Raw genomic sequence first — 16,288 nt, 5'->3', positions numbered from 1 at the left:
TCGAGCTCAAGAAATGATGCTCGAGCTGTCACGACCCAAACCCGCCCCTATAGGTTTAGCGTCGTAACCGGTCAGTAATCCAAGATTACCTTCGGTCTCAAAAACAAAATTTCAAAATATTTATAATCATATCGGGCCTAAAGCGGAAGCAAAACAAAAATAACAATGTCCATTGAGCTTATGCATACATGATAACTACAATAATTAAAACATTTTAAACACAATAATAATTTATATACAAATCTTATATATCTCACACATATATACATTTAGAACTCAGCAAGATTCAAAGCTCTGGCAAAGCTAAGGGCTAATTTTCTTGGCTCTACCTGAGCCTAACTCACTCCATTCTAGAAGCTCTTCAAAAGGCTGACACGGGGAAAGTCCGAGGCTTCCTCTATCCTTGTTACTTAGTTTGCTCACCTACATATACATATAAATAGTGAGCTAAAGCCCAGCGAGTAATAACAAAATAAAGAGGTTAAGTGAATGAAGTTCAACGATAATACAAAAACCTGTTTTACAATTTTGAAACGATTCTTAAATCATTTTCGAAGGGAGGCATTTGCCATAATATATCAAATTTATAACGAAACATTTTCCATACCAAATCCCTTACCAAAACATATATTTCATTTTCCGAAACAATCTATTTCAATAGGCAAAACGATTCGATTAGCCATCACATCAATCCCTTGCAATAATAAAGACCATTATGCAAAAGCATTTTCATTAATTCATTAACTTCATCATTAAGATCTTTCAATGTCAAATTAGGTGGTACATCCATGAAGTAATAACGAACCGTATGTCAATCAATCCAAAAGTCATGGTATTGTTACCCCCAGGCAAGGGTCTAGCCATGGTATTGTTACCCCAGGCAAGGGCCTAGCCATGGTTCTATTACCCCCAGGCAAGAGCCTATAGCCATGATATTGTTACCCCCAGGCAAGGGCCTAACCATGGTACTATCACCCCCAAGCAAGTGCCTATAGCCATGGTATTGTTACCCCCAGGCAAGGGCCTAGCCATGGAACTATTACCCTCAAACAAGGGCCTATATTCAATGGATGACACAATATCGTTTTAAAATAGAACTTCATTCATTAGAGAACATAACATTTCAACAAGCCATGCTATCAATTATCAAATCATTTTAAGAATTCATTCAATCAATCACATATCCATTTTGATAGCAATAACATTTCGAAGGTAAAGATAATTTGAACATAGCTTTATAAGGTTATTACTCACAGTGGGTTAAATCGATATAAGGCCTCCGACGTCCACCTATACAAATCACACAATAAAGATATAGTAGAAGCACTATTCAATATTCATTTCATATTATAGCATGATTTACAATATCCATAATAAAGGTTTAACAGCTAATTTTTACATAATTTTCAAGCATTTCCAAAATTCAATTAAACTTATATATATATATATATATATAATTCAACCCCTCAATTTCATGATTCTACTTTCAATTTGGGCAAAATCATTAATTATCATCGTGAATTAACTTAAGATTTTCAAGAAAGAATTAAGGTTTTCTAGAAACATTGAAACTTCTCACACCACTACTTTTAATTCCAAATTTTCTCTTGATTATACACCTAAGGTTCATAATCCACAAGCTTAATCCAACAATTGAACCCCAACATTTCAAACCCTAAACCCCCAAATTCCATGACATAACTCTATATGCTCAAAAATGTAGATTTTGTGTTTATATAATCAAAATACCACAAATCTATCTATTAATGCAAATATTGAAGAAGAACTAGGACCCTTACCTTGAGAATCAATCAAGAAAGCAAAGCTCCAAGAAGAATCCTTCGCAAATCCAAAATCCAATTAGTTGAAAATGTTGAACTTCAAGCCTCTTCACTTTCTTGTAAGGGATCTTGCCCAAATCTTAGAAGAATTGAGAGTATTTAGGGTCAAAAACCTAGGGTTTTGGCCCATCCATTCATGTCAAAACGGCCTCTGGCCCATCCATTCATGTCAAAACGGCCTTTGGCCCATCTATTCATATCAAAACGGTCTTTGGCCCATCTATTCATTCATATCAAACATTTGTCCATAATTCAAACTGGCAGACTCATAAGGCTTATAAAGAAATAAGCAATTGGACAAATGACAAATTTCAAATATTGATATTACTCACAATGATCGGCTTGTGGATTTGCCCTGGAGCTTGACCCTACACATCATATAACACATATAGGTCACAAACGATTCCATCCGCTCTTTAATTCACATATTCCTCTTTAGGCTTCATTCTTATCTCTTTAACTCAATTACAATGCTTAATGCATGCCTAAGAGGGCTTGCAAGTGAAAAAGAACGAAAAACGAAACACAGAACAATCATACAAAATTTTCAGAAACAGGGTCCCCGCTCGAGCGTGGACTTCCCCACTCGAGCGGCCCCTCGAGGCCTACAAAAGTACTGGATATGTCGAATTTACGCTCGATCGTGCACTTTAGCGCTCGAGCGGAAGGCCTCTCTACATGGCTCCCCGCTCGAGCGTGAACTTCCCCGCTCGAGCGGATGTCATGTCTGCAAAAAGTACTGGATGTATCATTTTTACGCTCGAGCGTGAACTCGGACGCTCGAGCGGAAGTTCATCCTACATAGATCCCCGTTCGAGCGTGAACTTCTTCGCTCGAGCGGACACCATGTCTGCAAGGAAATGCTGGGAGCTCGAAATCCCCGCTCGAGCGGCGGTTCCCCCGCTCGAGCGGACATCAAAATTCTGGGTTTTCAAAATATGTTCTTGAGCTCAAATTCGACATTCCAACCACATTCCTTGCATATTATGGCTCCAATTTCACATATACTTGTATTAACATGGTACCAACACTAAAACACATCAACATGGAGCTCAATTTCATGACTCAAACACATGCATGGTTCATTTTCCACCAAACTCATTACCAATATAACAATTTCATGCATTCAACACTTACACCCTTGTAACTTGCACATGCATGTGGTATATTATTCTCATTCTCAACTTATATGATGAAGAGGTGGTCAAGAACATAATCTTCAACTAAAAACTCACATAGATCATGCATTTGGTGCTCAAATACGCAAATTCAAAGCAACTACATACATGCATGCAACATTGACCTTCAATTTAACATGATCAACTCAATTTCATTTCAATTCTTGTTCTTGACCATTAATCAACTTTGAACACACAAGATTACACATTAAACTCATGAATTCAAGAATCAATTGCTTACCTAGAGGCTCAATTTTTCCAATCAATAGCAAATTCTTGAATAATCTTCAAGATCACCAAGCTTTGAACTAAATTGCACAATTCTCCCCCTTTCTCTCTCTCTATAGCCGACTCTCCCTCCCTCTCTTGGAGCCAAAATCAGCCAAATGATAAGAAGGAGAGGTTTTGAGTGTATAGTGCCTTTAAGGTAAGTCACACTAATCAAAAATATCAATAATAAATAATTGGACACTTAACTAATCGTTCTGAATCTAATTATTTTGATCCAAATCAATTTTCAATTAAATCCCACTGTAGGCTTTAAAAATTACGCTAATCAACATGGCGTAATCAATTTCGGGTTCTGTGGCCGATAAGACCTTCAATTTAAATTCCAAAGTAGATTATCAAACAGATATTCCTACGGTGAACAGATAGAAATTCAAAACCATATATTTTCACATGATGGCACACAAAATCATATTAAACACATAATCATACTCATATTAAGGACCAATTAACATATTACGGAACAGGGATATCACACCACCACCATGTTAGCTCAGTATATTCTACTTGCATGACAATTATATTTTTTTTTTCTTTCCTTTTTCACCTCTACCCCCACATCACCACCATGTTTGCTCAATACATTAGAAGAGCCTTCCAAGTCATGTTATGATATAGATCCCTAAATACAACTCAACAAGTCATTATCGCCTCTCCAGTTTTTTTTAGGGAGATATATGCCCTTTATAGAGTTTTACATCACCTTGATTTGGAAGATCCAAAATCAAAGATACTGGTATTCGCAACTAAAAATGAAAAAGATTCTATAACCCACAATTACTTGCATGACAGTTACAAAATTAACCTTGACAGCTAATCAAGCAATGATTGTTCTGATTATAAGATATTGGGTTTATGAATCTTAGTATTTCATTGTCTGTTAACTACATTGCACCCATTCATCTCCCACAAACGAACATCATTTGTGGGATGGATCTTCTAGTTCAATTTTGTTCTCAAGTATTCATAGTCAATTGGATGGCTAAGAGTTGGTTGACCTCGTGTATGTTTCCCCCCTCTTGGTCTAGTTTAATTATTTTGACAAAATAGTTTTGTTATGCATCCAATTGAGGAGTTGTGATTAGTTTTTCACATCATTCGTTTGTTCAGCTTACATATCCCAAAAAAGATAAATAAATAAAAATAAAATAATTCAATTGTTCATCATTCCTTCTTCCTTGCTCCCTCTTATTTGAAAAAGAAAAAGAAAAATACAAAGAAAAAAGAAAAAGAAAAAGAAAAGCTAGGTCAAATCTGTATGTCATTGTTTTTGGGTGAATAATTTGTATGTCATTGTTTCAATTCAGTTGTTATTGTAACTTGTATATATACCTTTGAAAATGGCATGTGGCAGGATGGGAAACATCGTATCACCCCTCAATATCTCTATTTGGAAAATCGTGGAGTAAAGAACATATCGGTGTTGTCAAGTTTAAGTATTTTGTCGTTCTCACGACTGCTCCTTGTTAGAACGGAAGATGGTCATTTGAAAATATGTTGTTAGATTGCCTTTGATGTCTATATGCAGTTTTCTTCTATCATTTTGGAGATAGGTTTTTCCAACGATTCTTAGGGGCTGTTTGCTTCTTTCATTTTGTATTGTATTATTTTGTCATTCATATATGCTTATCATTTGTTATGTCATGTTGTTATTAATGTAAAACAAATTCAGTTGTTCATCATTCCTTCGTCCTTGCTCCCTCTTGTTTGAAAAAGAAAAAGAAAAATACAATGGAAAAGGAAAAAGAAAAAGAAAAGCTTACTCAAATTTGTATGTCATTGTTTCAATTCCGTTGTTATTGTAACTTGTATGTATACCTTTGAAAATAGCATGTGGCAGGATGGGAAACGTCGTATCACACCTCAATATCTCTATTTGGCAAATCGTGGAGTAAGGAACATATCGGTGTTGTCAAGTTCAAGTATTTTGTCGTTCTCATGACTATTCCTTGTCGGAAGGGAAGATGGTCATTTGAAAATAGGTTGTTAGATTGCCTTTGATGTCTATATGTAGTTTTCTTTTGTTATTTTGGAGATAGGTTTTTCCAAGGATTCTCAGGGGGCGGCTTGCTTTTTTCATTTTGTATTGTATTATTTTGTCATTTATATATGCTTATCATTTGCTATGTCATGTTGTGATTAATGTAAAAATGCTTGATCAAGAATTGCGAGTTTTAAAGCCCCAAAGGAGGCTTGTTGATGTGCATCTATTCTAAGGTTTTGCTTTGAATTATAGTTTACTGAGGGACATATGAGATGTGAGGGTTTCGGAAAGATGATTTTACTTTGTCAGTTAGGGTATCTAACGAGGGCTAAATCTGATAGTCAAACAATTTGTTACATGGTTGAATTTTACCCGGGACATTGAAGTACTTGAATATTTGCCAGTCCAAGCAAAGCTATTGCACTTCTAGCAACATATATATTGACTGTTTTAATTGAATTTTAAAGATATTTCTATATGAAAATATTGATATCTAAGGAAGAATTATAAATGAGTAGATGGCTAATTTTTGTATATTCTAGCAAAAAAGTAAATTAAAGTCATTGAAATAACAATCATTTTGCTTGGTTCCCATTTTTTAAAAACAGTTTTCAAAAAATTCTACACTCTTATTTTTCGTTTTTTTTTTGTTTTTACTGAATTTTTTAAATATTTTATATAATTTTTTTACTTTTTAGACACACCTAACATAAATATACTTAAAAAGTAAAAAAATTGTAAAAAAAATCTTTAAAAAATTCACTAAATACTAAAAATACAAAAAAAAATACAAAAATTTAATACATTTTTTGTATTTTTATGTATTTCTTAATTTTTTAAAATATTTTTTCATAATTTTTTTACTTTTTAGACACATCTAAGTAAGGTGCACCTAAAAAAGTAAAAAAAAAATGTTTAAAATTTTAAAAATATTTACTAAAAACAAAAAAATACGAAAATCAAAAAACTCAATTTTCAAAAAACTTAATCCAGAAAACTCAAACCAAACACAGTGAATACTCCTACATTCATCTTGGATACCAGAAATGGTTAAAACATAAATGGATGTTTCACTTGGCTTCCTATCCTTTGCAAGGTTATAGAGCAATGACTTGCTTTTGCCATAAAAATTTACCAAAACAACCACCCACAACTTACAAAAAAATTTCACAACGAGAAAAAGTTCAGTAAGAGTGCTACCAAGTCAATCAGTATACATCGTATTAGAATTCAATAAAAAATCCTTCACAAGAAATAGTAAACCCCCACTATTCACAAACTGATCATAGCAGGTCCACTATACAATCAACTCAACCTTCTAATCAGCAGCAAGACTTTCAAGCAAAAGGATTTTAAGAGAAGGGGAAAACAAACAAACAAACAAACAAACAAAAAGCTATCACACAACCCTTGACCAATGCCAGGTGCCCCAAGTGTTGCTGTTTCCTGGACTTCAGCCAGTATAGCACTGTCATCAGAATCACTACGACCATATAATTGTATCTTTCATGTATTGTATGTTGGCCTCAACTTTCTACTATGAAGATGATCCATTAGATTTTGGCCTAGTATACCCCAGGTTAATTAACTTCTCCACCAGCTTTTTCTCAACTTCAGCCTGAAAACTCCAATAAGAGGAGAAAATACAGATCAAACAACCAGGAACAGGAACACTCGTGCTAAATCATTCATACATACAAATGATTCTGTTGGTTATATAATGCCCCTCCCTACGATCGCTCTAAAAACAAGCCTGTGGACGCAAGGTCAAATGCCATAAAAGACATGAATAAAGCCCCCCCCTAACATCAATTGATTTTAGGAGAGATGGTGAAACTTGGTACATTATTCAAATAGGCAGCGCACAATTCCAAGTCATAGTGCTTGCTAATGGTGCACACACAGAGAGAGAGAGAGAGAGAGAGAGATTAAACCACAAGCATGGGGCTATTCTTTGGAATGTTACAAGCTAGCATCACATTTAGACCTGTCTTCAAAACTGTAAGAAAGATCACAGGTAAGTGCATAAAAACAAAGAATATTTGTATGAAAATTGTTAATTGTAAATCAAAGTTTACCTAATCGACGAGCAATGTCAGATCCTGTGTTATCAGAAGATCCTCCAAGTATGTCAGTAACACTGACAGTATTGTTCTGTACATGACCACCAAATAGTAAGATATGTTGATAACAATTGCTTAATCTTTGATCATAATGAAGATGGTGATCTCATGCCATTATGCAAGGACGGGAAGGCCATCAATGTAGGTGCTTTTATCCTTCATAATTCCTTCTTTGCTACCATTAAAATTTGTAAATAAGGAAATTGTGATTTTTGTCACAAAAATAGGTAGTTTTTGAAAGGAATAATAGGGAAACTTCCCTAAATAAAACAACCATGAAATTCAAAAAAGATGGAAGCTTTCGTGAATATATAATTGTTAACTTACAGGTCGGGTAGGTGCGGCGGCATGTAAGCGTCCAAATCTGGCAGAGTTGCAACCAATCCATGCATAGATCTATAGAAATAAAATAAAACAATTGTCATTAATCTAAATGATTCTTGATTTTTCGATTTTACAAACTCTAATCCAGTATCAATTTTAAGTAACCCATTTGGTGATATAACCATACATACAATCCAATTATGTCAAGACATGATCTATGCAGCATTACATGGCATATAAAAACTGTATAATATCTAAATAATCACATAAACTTGCATATTATTTTTCTTTTCCATTTTCTTTATTTTTTTCTTGATAAGTAGCGCTATTTCATTTTTCCGCAGGGAAACACTCCATGTCAATTAGAAAAAAAAAACAAAAAACAAAAACAAAGCAACACCCCTTAACCCAAACAAAAAAAAAAAAGGATCAGACTTGTGCTAAAACAACCTATCCCTAATCAGGTATTATTACAATCAGTCGAGAATAGAAAGCATTTTCACTTATCACAAAATCAACTGAGTATCAGCATTACATACATAGAAACATATTCCAATTTTGTATTCCCAGCTGACTTTGAAAATCATGGTTTCTCACCTATAGCTACAATAATAAATAAAAAATTAAAAAAACCAATTTATTCCCTCTTAAATTTCATATATGCCCTTAAATCTTTTATAACTCCCATTTTCTTTTTCATTTTTCAATAAAATATTACAATTTGCCCCCCTTTAAATGTTTATTTTGCTAAAAAATTACTTAACACAATTTCACATCCCTCCCATTGATGATAATATTTTTAAGCACCATAGGAATAATTAATACTAACTATTTCAATTATGAAATTGTGAACATAAAGAGTGACAAAACCTAACCTATTTGTGAAGACGTATGATCTAAAAATGAAGGGTAACATCCTCCAACACCTCAGTGAAGCACGTGACTTGCACACCACCACCATCACCATTGTTGGAGTTGATAACCTTGGAGCTTCCATCTGAAGATGTTCCCCCTCCTTCGATTCCCAAACCACCTACTCCTTCCGCCACCACATCAACCAACACTTCTTCTACTCCTACAGCAGACCCACAATTATGCTTCGTCGACTCAACATCTAACCCTCCACTCCCCATTTTCAAACACACTTCATGGAATTCAGAGCTTTTAATTGAGATTTTTTTAATGCATAAACTCGAATTTTACTATGAGTTGGGATGAATTGTGCCAGGGTTTTGTGTTTATGTCCTCGTTGCAGAGTATAGAGAGGCCGATATATTTAAGGTGGCTTATTGGAAAAGAAATTTACCCTGAAAAAAAATGTTTTTTTTTTTTTTAAAATAATGATATTAACATTTTTTTTATTATAATACTAATAAGAGTAAGAGCATCTCTAACAATTTTAACTTCTTTTTTTTTTTTTAAATCAAATTGGAATGAAAACTTCCTTTGATATCAAATACTCAAACAAAGGATTTTGTGCTTTCATCAAAATACCGGTCAAGTGGGCGGACAACCAAGCAGATGTCCAGCTGGTCGACTGCTCAGTGTATTTTTTTCACAAATTTTTGCCTAGAGGTGGTTATCTGGGGGACATCTGGGAGAACATCGGGTGGTAAAAATTTAACGGTTATGAACGGTGATTTGATGAAAGCTCCCATCGTCCTCAATTTGGTGCAAAATTTTTGATATCTTCAATTTCATACTTATTTGATGAAACCATTGGAATAGGAAAAGAGGTGTTTTTTCATCAAATTTAAATTTGATGACAGAATTGATGAACCATTGGAGATGGTCTAAGGGGTTGTTTCGAAAGTGATAAATAAATATATTTTTTAACTTTTTACGAAAAAGCGTATTGAAAATATAGAAATTATGTGATCCAAAAAAGATAAAAAGATAAAAAGGTATATTCTTGTAGTATATGCCAAATAACCTCTTAGGGATGTACAGTTTTTGGCCAAAAAAAAAAAAAAATTCATTATAAATTGTCATACCACTCCTTATTTTTCCACACATCTTTTCATAAAAAATAAAAGCTAACTCAAATAACCGATTTCCAAATGGGGTCTAAATCATTACCCTTCTAATGAGGGTCGTAGGGATGGTCATTTTCCACTACTCTGCTCCGCACCCGCATCCCGCGCCCTGTATAGATTTTCCCGCTCCGATTAAGAAATGGAACGAGAATGGATTTTGCTTCCCGACCCCATTCCACCTGAACCCCACCCCAATTGTATTATTAAACATATTTATATGTATATAATATATTTAGTTTTTCTTATAATAAAGTTAAATTACTAAAATATTATACTTAATATTAATTTTTATTCATTATTTTCTGTCTTATATAATATAATTTTCATTAAGTATAAATTATTATTCATAATATACTATATTATCTATAATTTTTTTAATATTTTTATTTTTTAACTTAAAAAAATAATTTGCCTCCCGCTCCGCACTTGTCCCGCTTCTGTTACCCCCTGATTTGTTCCGCTCCTAATATCATAAGAGGTGGAAGCAGATTTTTATAAATCCGCCCCAAACCCGACCCGTGACCATCCCTGAGGGTTGGCTTTAAAACTGGGGCTTTGAGCCTCAGAAATTTATTTAAAAAACGGATTGCGAAATATTTTAGGTATTATACTAATCTATAAAATAAAAAAATAAAAAAATCACCTAAATTTAAAACACCCCAACAAATTAAATAAATATTCAAAATTAATAAATGATTGGTATAGTGAATTATTTAAAACTAAAAAATGATTGTTTTTACTTTAAAAAAAATTAAAAAATTTATTGATACAATGAGTTATTCTAAATTAATAAATGGATGAATGTTTCCTAAATTTATAAATTATGTATAAAATACGATTAATTATATCAATTATAACTAGAAAAAATTAGTGAAGTCTCTCTAATTTTGGGTAGTAGGAGAGATAAAACATATATATTTTTTATTAGCTAAGATTCTTCAATGAAATTTCTCTGTGATCATACCAGAGAAATTTCTTTATATTGGGGCAAAATTTCTCTATGTTGGGGTGAAATTTTGCTCTGTCGAATTTTCTTTGTGAAAATGTTAAGAGGCCCCAGCTGCTATGAAAATATTATATTTTATTTATTTTATAAAATCTGAATATTAGAGACCTTAAAAAAAAATTCTACTTATAATTGTTTACGAAAAAAAAAAATCAAAGTTAAAATTGATTAAATCTTACTTTTGATTAACTATGTCACAATAAAGATTAAATGGATTAATAATTTTATCCTTTGAAAAATATTTAGTTGACAACTTTGATTAGCAACTTTACAACTAAAAATGTGAGAATAGTAATTTTTTAATAATATTTTGTTACAATTTATTTACTTTTTATTTGGTACTTGAGTTTAAATTATTTTAATCATTTTTTTTTTACTATTATAAACTTTGTTATATATTTAAGTAAATTTTATTTGAAGAATAAATAAAAAATAGGTATTTGGTGGATAATCTTTCAATTATAATTTCCTCCCCCCTAGATGTATAAAAGGCCCGAAAACTCGCTTTTGGGCCTAAAAAATGTCAGGCCTTGCTTCTAATTTGATGTCACTCATTACAGTTTCACCAACCATTTTCATCTTCATTGTTAGGATACATAATATCAAATTCTTTTTTATTTGAATTTATAAATACAAAATAACTTTATAAAATCATATTAGCAACTGAGTAATTTTAGAAATATATTTTTTATGTCTATTACTAGAAAGTTCCACAAAAATCATGAGTCAGGTTGGGGGGAAATTTTCAACCAAATAGCCTTCTGGCAAGTTGGGAATTTTCCCACACACCAAATCACCACCTAATCCTCTAAACTGGTGGGTTGATTGAAGTATTTTAGGGGTTTAGAAAACCTATTTTCTAAAATCATCATGAACCTTGATTACAAATAACAAAAATACACAGCAAGATCATTAGCAACTCAAATTAGTTGCAGAACTACTGAACTTCGTTAGGCAACAAAATATTCCATACAAACACATACTAAGGGCCTCTTGTAAACAGTCAAAAAAAAAAAAAAAAACAGTTAAGAGATCGAAAACCTATCTCATCGTGGATTTTAGTCCATTTGAAAAATCTATACACATACATGCATACATATAAAATTAAAATAAAATAAAAAAACAATTGAAAAAATTTCCAAAAAATTTACACACTAGAGATGGAGGGGAGCCAGAAGGGATAGATCTGTGAGAAAAATAAGAACTGAGATGGGTGGATGAGAGAGAGAGAGAGAGCACCTATGAGATGGTGATTCCAATCTGGAAGAAAAAGAGAGATCAGTAGCTGCAAACCGCGAATGAGGGCGTTGACGGTGGCGAAAGAGGGAGGGTTAGGTGTCGGGCGTCGATGGAGAGAGAGAGAGGGAAACAAGAGGAAAGCCGAGGTGTCTGTGTACAGTGGGTAATTATTCTGTAGACACGTAGCATTTTATAATATTGTGATTGGTGGAGAAAGTGAATAGATGAAAGGGCAATGCTAGAGACCTCTAATTTAGAGGCTCTAAACACACCTCTAATGAGGTGGAAAAGGTTAAAAAAAAAAAAAAAAAAAAACTAAGACACAACACTGATGTGACAGTGGGTGGGACCCACTGCCACATCACTAGTGGTACCTCTAATTAGAGGTCCCAAGCATTTTTCTAGATGAAATATTATGTTGGTGATTGAAAAATATGAAAAGACGTATTAAATGATGATTGGTGAAGAAGTACATGCACATAATCCTCTAAAAATATTAAATAATTTTCTGTGTACAATATAATAATAACTACATTTGGTTGAATTTTTTTAGTTTAAGATTTTTAAAAACTTATTCAAAAATTTAAAACTTATTTAGTTTAGTAGAGTTTTTAAAACTTGTAATTTATTTGGCTTAGTATTTTTGAAAACTTGTTTTAAAATTCAAAATTTATTTGATTTATGATTTTCACAAAATCGATTTTCTTTAGTTTTACAAATTGGCTAAATAACTTTTTATATTTTAGATGTATATGATCTAGATAGACTTAAATAATAAGCAAAATGTGAAGAATGCAAATAATAATAATAATAATAAATACGTAAAATATTAAAATTGTATTAATTTTTAAACTTGATCAATTTTTTAAAAAAAAAATTATACATTTATCATTATTTGGTAATTTTATAAAAAAGTTACATTTAAATGTAAAACATTTTAAATATATGTAAATTGAGTGGATATAAAACTAGAAGAAGAACTATTTAAAATTTTAAAACGCCCATAAAAAATATGAAGGGAAAATTTGTCCTATAAATTAGATTAAATGTATCTAAAAAATAAATTTAAATTAAGTATATGAAAAGTAAACAAATTTAACTATAATATTGTAAATATTTTTTGACTACAAGATAAAGCAAAACACGACTCAAAAAAATTAAAAAAATTGTTTTAAAAACTCGTAAATAAACAAGTTTTGAATTTCAACCGGCCATCGTCCAAAGTAAATTGTGATGGATCTTTCAACCGGTCATCGTCCAAAGCTTTTGCAGCAGTTATCATGAGGGATTCAGATGGCCATTTTATCGATGGGGTTGTCACCTCTTTCTTCTCGGCATCAGCTTTGCAAACTGAAGCGTTTGTGGTGCGTCTGGCATGCCGTTTAGCCCAGATGAATGGGCTTTCTACAGCTGAAATTGAGAATGACAATCAAGAGCTCAGCAAATTGTGTGTTTGAAACAGTCCCCCCCTGAAGATCATGGCAGTTGTGGCTAATATTCGCAGCTTTGCAAAGAACAGAGCTTGGAAGTTCTTGTGGACCTAAAGGCCCAACAACTCTGCTGCTCATTGGGTGGTTGTTGCTCAAGCTAGATCAACACTTCCTGCAAGTTAGGTAACATGTGTGCCACTGGAATTTGTTTCTGTTCTTTCCCATGATGTACCTGCTCATCTTTAGTTTCTTCTATAAAATCCTTACTATTCAAAAAAAAAAAAAAAAAAATTTGAATTTTTAAATTTCTAAAAATTATTTACAAAATATACAATTGAAAATTAGTTTGAAAACTCAGAATCAAATAAATTTTGAATCTTCTGATCAAAAGAATAAATTAATTAATAAATAAATTTTGAATCTTGAAAACTCATGTGAAAACTATTTTACAAAATAAGATTTAATGATATATAATGTTATTAATACGACTTATTGTTAAAAATTTATTTTAAAATTGTGATATAAAACTCTATATTAACTTTGCATTAAAAAAAAAAGAATATTCTTATTTGGTTAGGCATATAATTATAATTTGGTTAATTTAAAATTATCTCTTAGAGTAATGAAAATATTACAATTAATCCCATAATTTTAGAAGAATACAAGTTTTGAAATTTATGAATGTTGAAGTAAAAAAAAAAAAAAAGGGCAAAAAAAAAGGAGGTTAATAGTTGCATACGACATCGTATGTGCGATGAGATGGCACTTTTTCTCTTTGACAACCAGCACCTACGAGTTTGTTTGGTTCGTGTTTGTAGAGTAATTTTTGAGATAAAAAATACATAAATTTGTTTGGTTTGTCTTTTTTCATAAATGGTTTTGAAAATTTGTTTTGAGGAGAAAGTTTAAAAAAAAGTGATCGATTTGATGTGTACGAGAGAGTGAGTGATTTTGGAAAGTAGGTAACCAAACAAAATTTTAAGATTTTTTTGAAAAAATTTATTTGGTTTGATTACTCTTGAAAATTTGTTTGTAGAAAATTTTTTCCATTTTTTTTTTTTTGAAAAACAAACCAAACAAGCCCTACATGTTTCACTTGGTTAGCTTCAAATCTCTTGACTCTAAGGTCATGTTTGATTCATAAGATTAATAGTGAAGTATTAATAATCTTATTAAATTAGTGTGGTATTCACTATCCAATTGGATTAATAATCTCACCCCTGCTCCATTACTAATAATCCTACAAATTTGTTGAATTAATTATCCATTTGATTAATAATCTTAAACCAACATGTTAAAACAAATATAGGATAATTGGGCTTACGGATTAATAATCTCAATCTCATGCTCTAATCCACCCAATCAAACATGCCCTAAGGGGATGTTTGTTTGGACAGGCTGGATAAGAGGGATTGTAATCTATCGGACTATAAGTCTTTGGATACATTGTCCCCGGACTATTTGGTTAGACTGGATTTGTATCATATGTTTGTTTAGTCATGGGATTAGATGTCTGGATTGGACTTTTAGTGAATTCAATATTTGTTTGAGATATTATGGAAAAGGATAAATGTTTAAATGACTAATTTATCATTTTCAATTATTTACTAAGTAATAGCAATATTAAACATAGTTTTAATATTTTAATTATTTTTAGCTAGATTAAATAAAAATTTATTTTATTTTATTTTTTGCACAATTAAATAAATTTATTTTTAAAAAATTAAATAAATTAAATATAAATAAAAATATATGTTATTTTTTAATTAAAATTTTAAATAAATTTATTTTAAATAATAATAATAATTAAATAATGAAATAAAATAAAATATCTATTAAAATTTAAATAATGAAATTAAATAAAATATAAACAAAATTTTAAAATAAAATATCAATAAAATATCTATAAAAAATATTTAAAAAAATTAAATAAATAAAACAAAAATAAAAATTAAATAAATTATTTTATTTTATTTTTAAATTAAGACATTTAAATTTTATTAAATATAATACATAACTAAATATTAAAGGACAAAAATGTAATTGCATTGTCTAATTCTTATGGATGAGTTATTCTATAATTTCTATCTTACCCCTCACAGAATAGGATAGTCTCACAAATATTGGACTATTAGTCCAAGAAACTACCAATTCGAAATAAAATTTTGAAAACAAACAATGAATTATTAATCGGGTGAGATTAATAAACCAATCTTATGCCCTAATCCTTCGAAAACAAACAAACTCTCGGACTCTCTCCTAAAGCGACGCAACAACAGAAGAGAAGGGTCCAATTCCAATACTCCAATAGGCACCGTTCCTAGTTGAAAAATGAAAGATTTTTGATTTTGTGTCTTCATCTCTCTGAAAATGGAAGATCAAATGTGCTTCCGACTATCTTCAACGTCGAATTCGCTCCAATTTCTCTGATAATCTCACTTTTCCAATGCCATCTCCGATTCTTCCTTTCCTTTCGCCTCCACCGTCATCGTTCAGGTTCATCATATTTATACACTCCACCACCACCAAACTCATATGACTTCTTGTTTATACATGAATTATTATTATTTTTTATATTTAATTCGTTTATTTCTTTTGTTGTATCGATGTAGATGTCAAATTCTAGTAGCGAGGCTTCATCTGAGTTCATATTGGTGTATCTACCTAGTGGCTAATACGATTGCTTGACAGAATACATGTATGTTACTCAATTTGATATGATTTACCTATGCTATGGCTTTCTATGATTTGCTGTGAATTTTGATACGATGTGATTCCGATTGTCCGGAAGATCTTCAAGGTAAACACAATGGTGAGAGTGGTGACACAATTGCATCAG

General features: G+C 31.5%; 1 protein-coding gene across 1 annotated transcript; it reads right to left on the bottom strand.

Annotated features, from left to right (window-relative positions):
* Nucleotides 1–6,456: 6,456 nt before the first annotated feature.
* Nucleotides 6,457–15,938, bottom strand: LOC114260826 (uncharacterized). The gene is given in 10 exon segments (XM_028201004.2): nt 6,457–6,909; nt 7,226–7,290; nt 7,370–7,445; nt 7,742–7,810; nt 8,614–8,813; nt 12,020–12,195; nt 13,228–13,429; nt 15,543–15,593; nt 15,695–15,813; nt 15,889–15,938. Coding segments are annotated over 10 exon segments (1,089 nt in total). The 3' UTR covers nt 6,457–6,828.
* Nucleotides 15,939–16,288: the final 350 nt, after the last annotated feature.

Source organism: Camellia sinensis, chromosome 12 (genome assembly GCF_055761805.1).
Source record: "Camellia sinensis isolate YWXY chromosome 12, ASM5576180v1, whole genome shotgun sequence".
Lineage (NCBI taxonomy): Eukaryota > Viridiplantae > Streptophyta > Magnoliopsida > Ericales > Theaceae > Camellia > Camellia sinensis.
Note: the sequence above shows the minus strand (reverse complement) of the source record. Positions and strands in the feature narration are given on the sequence as shown.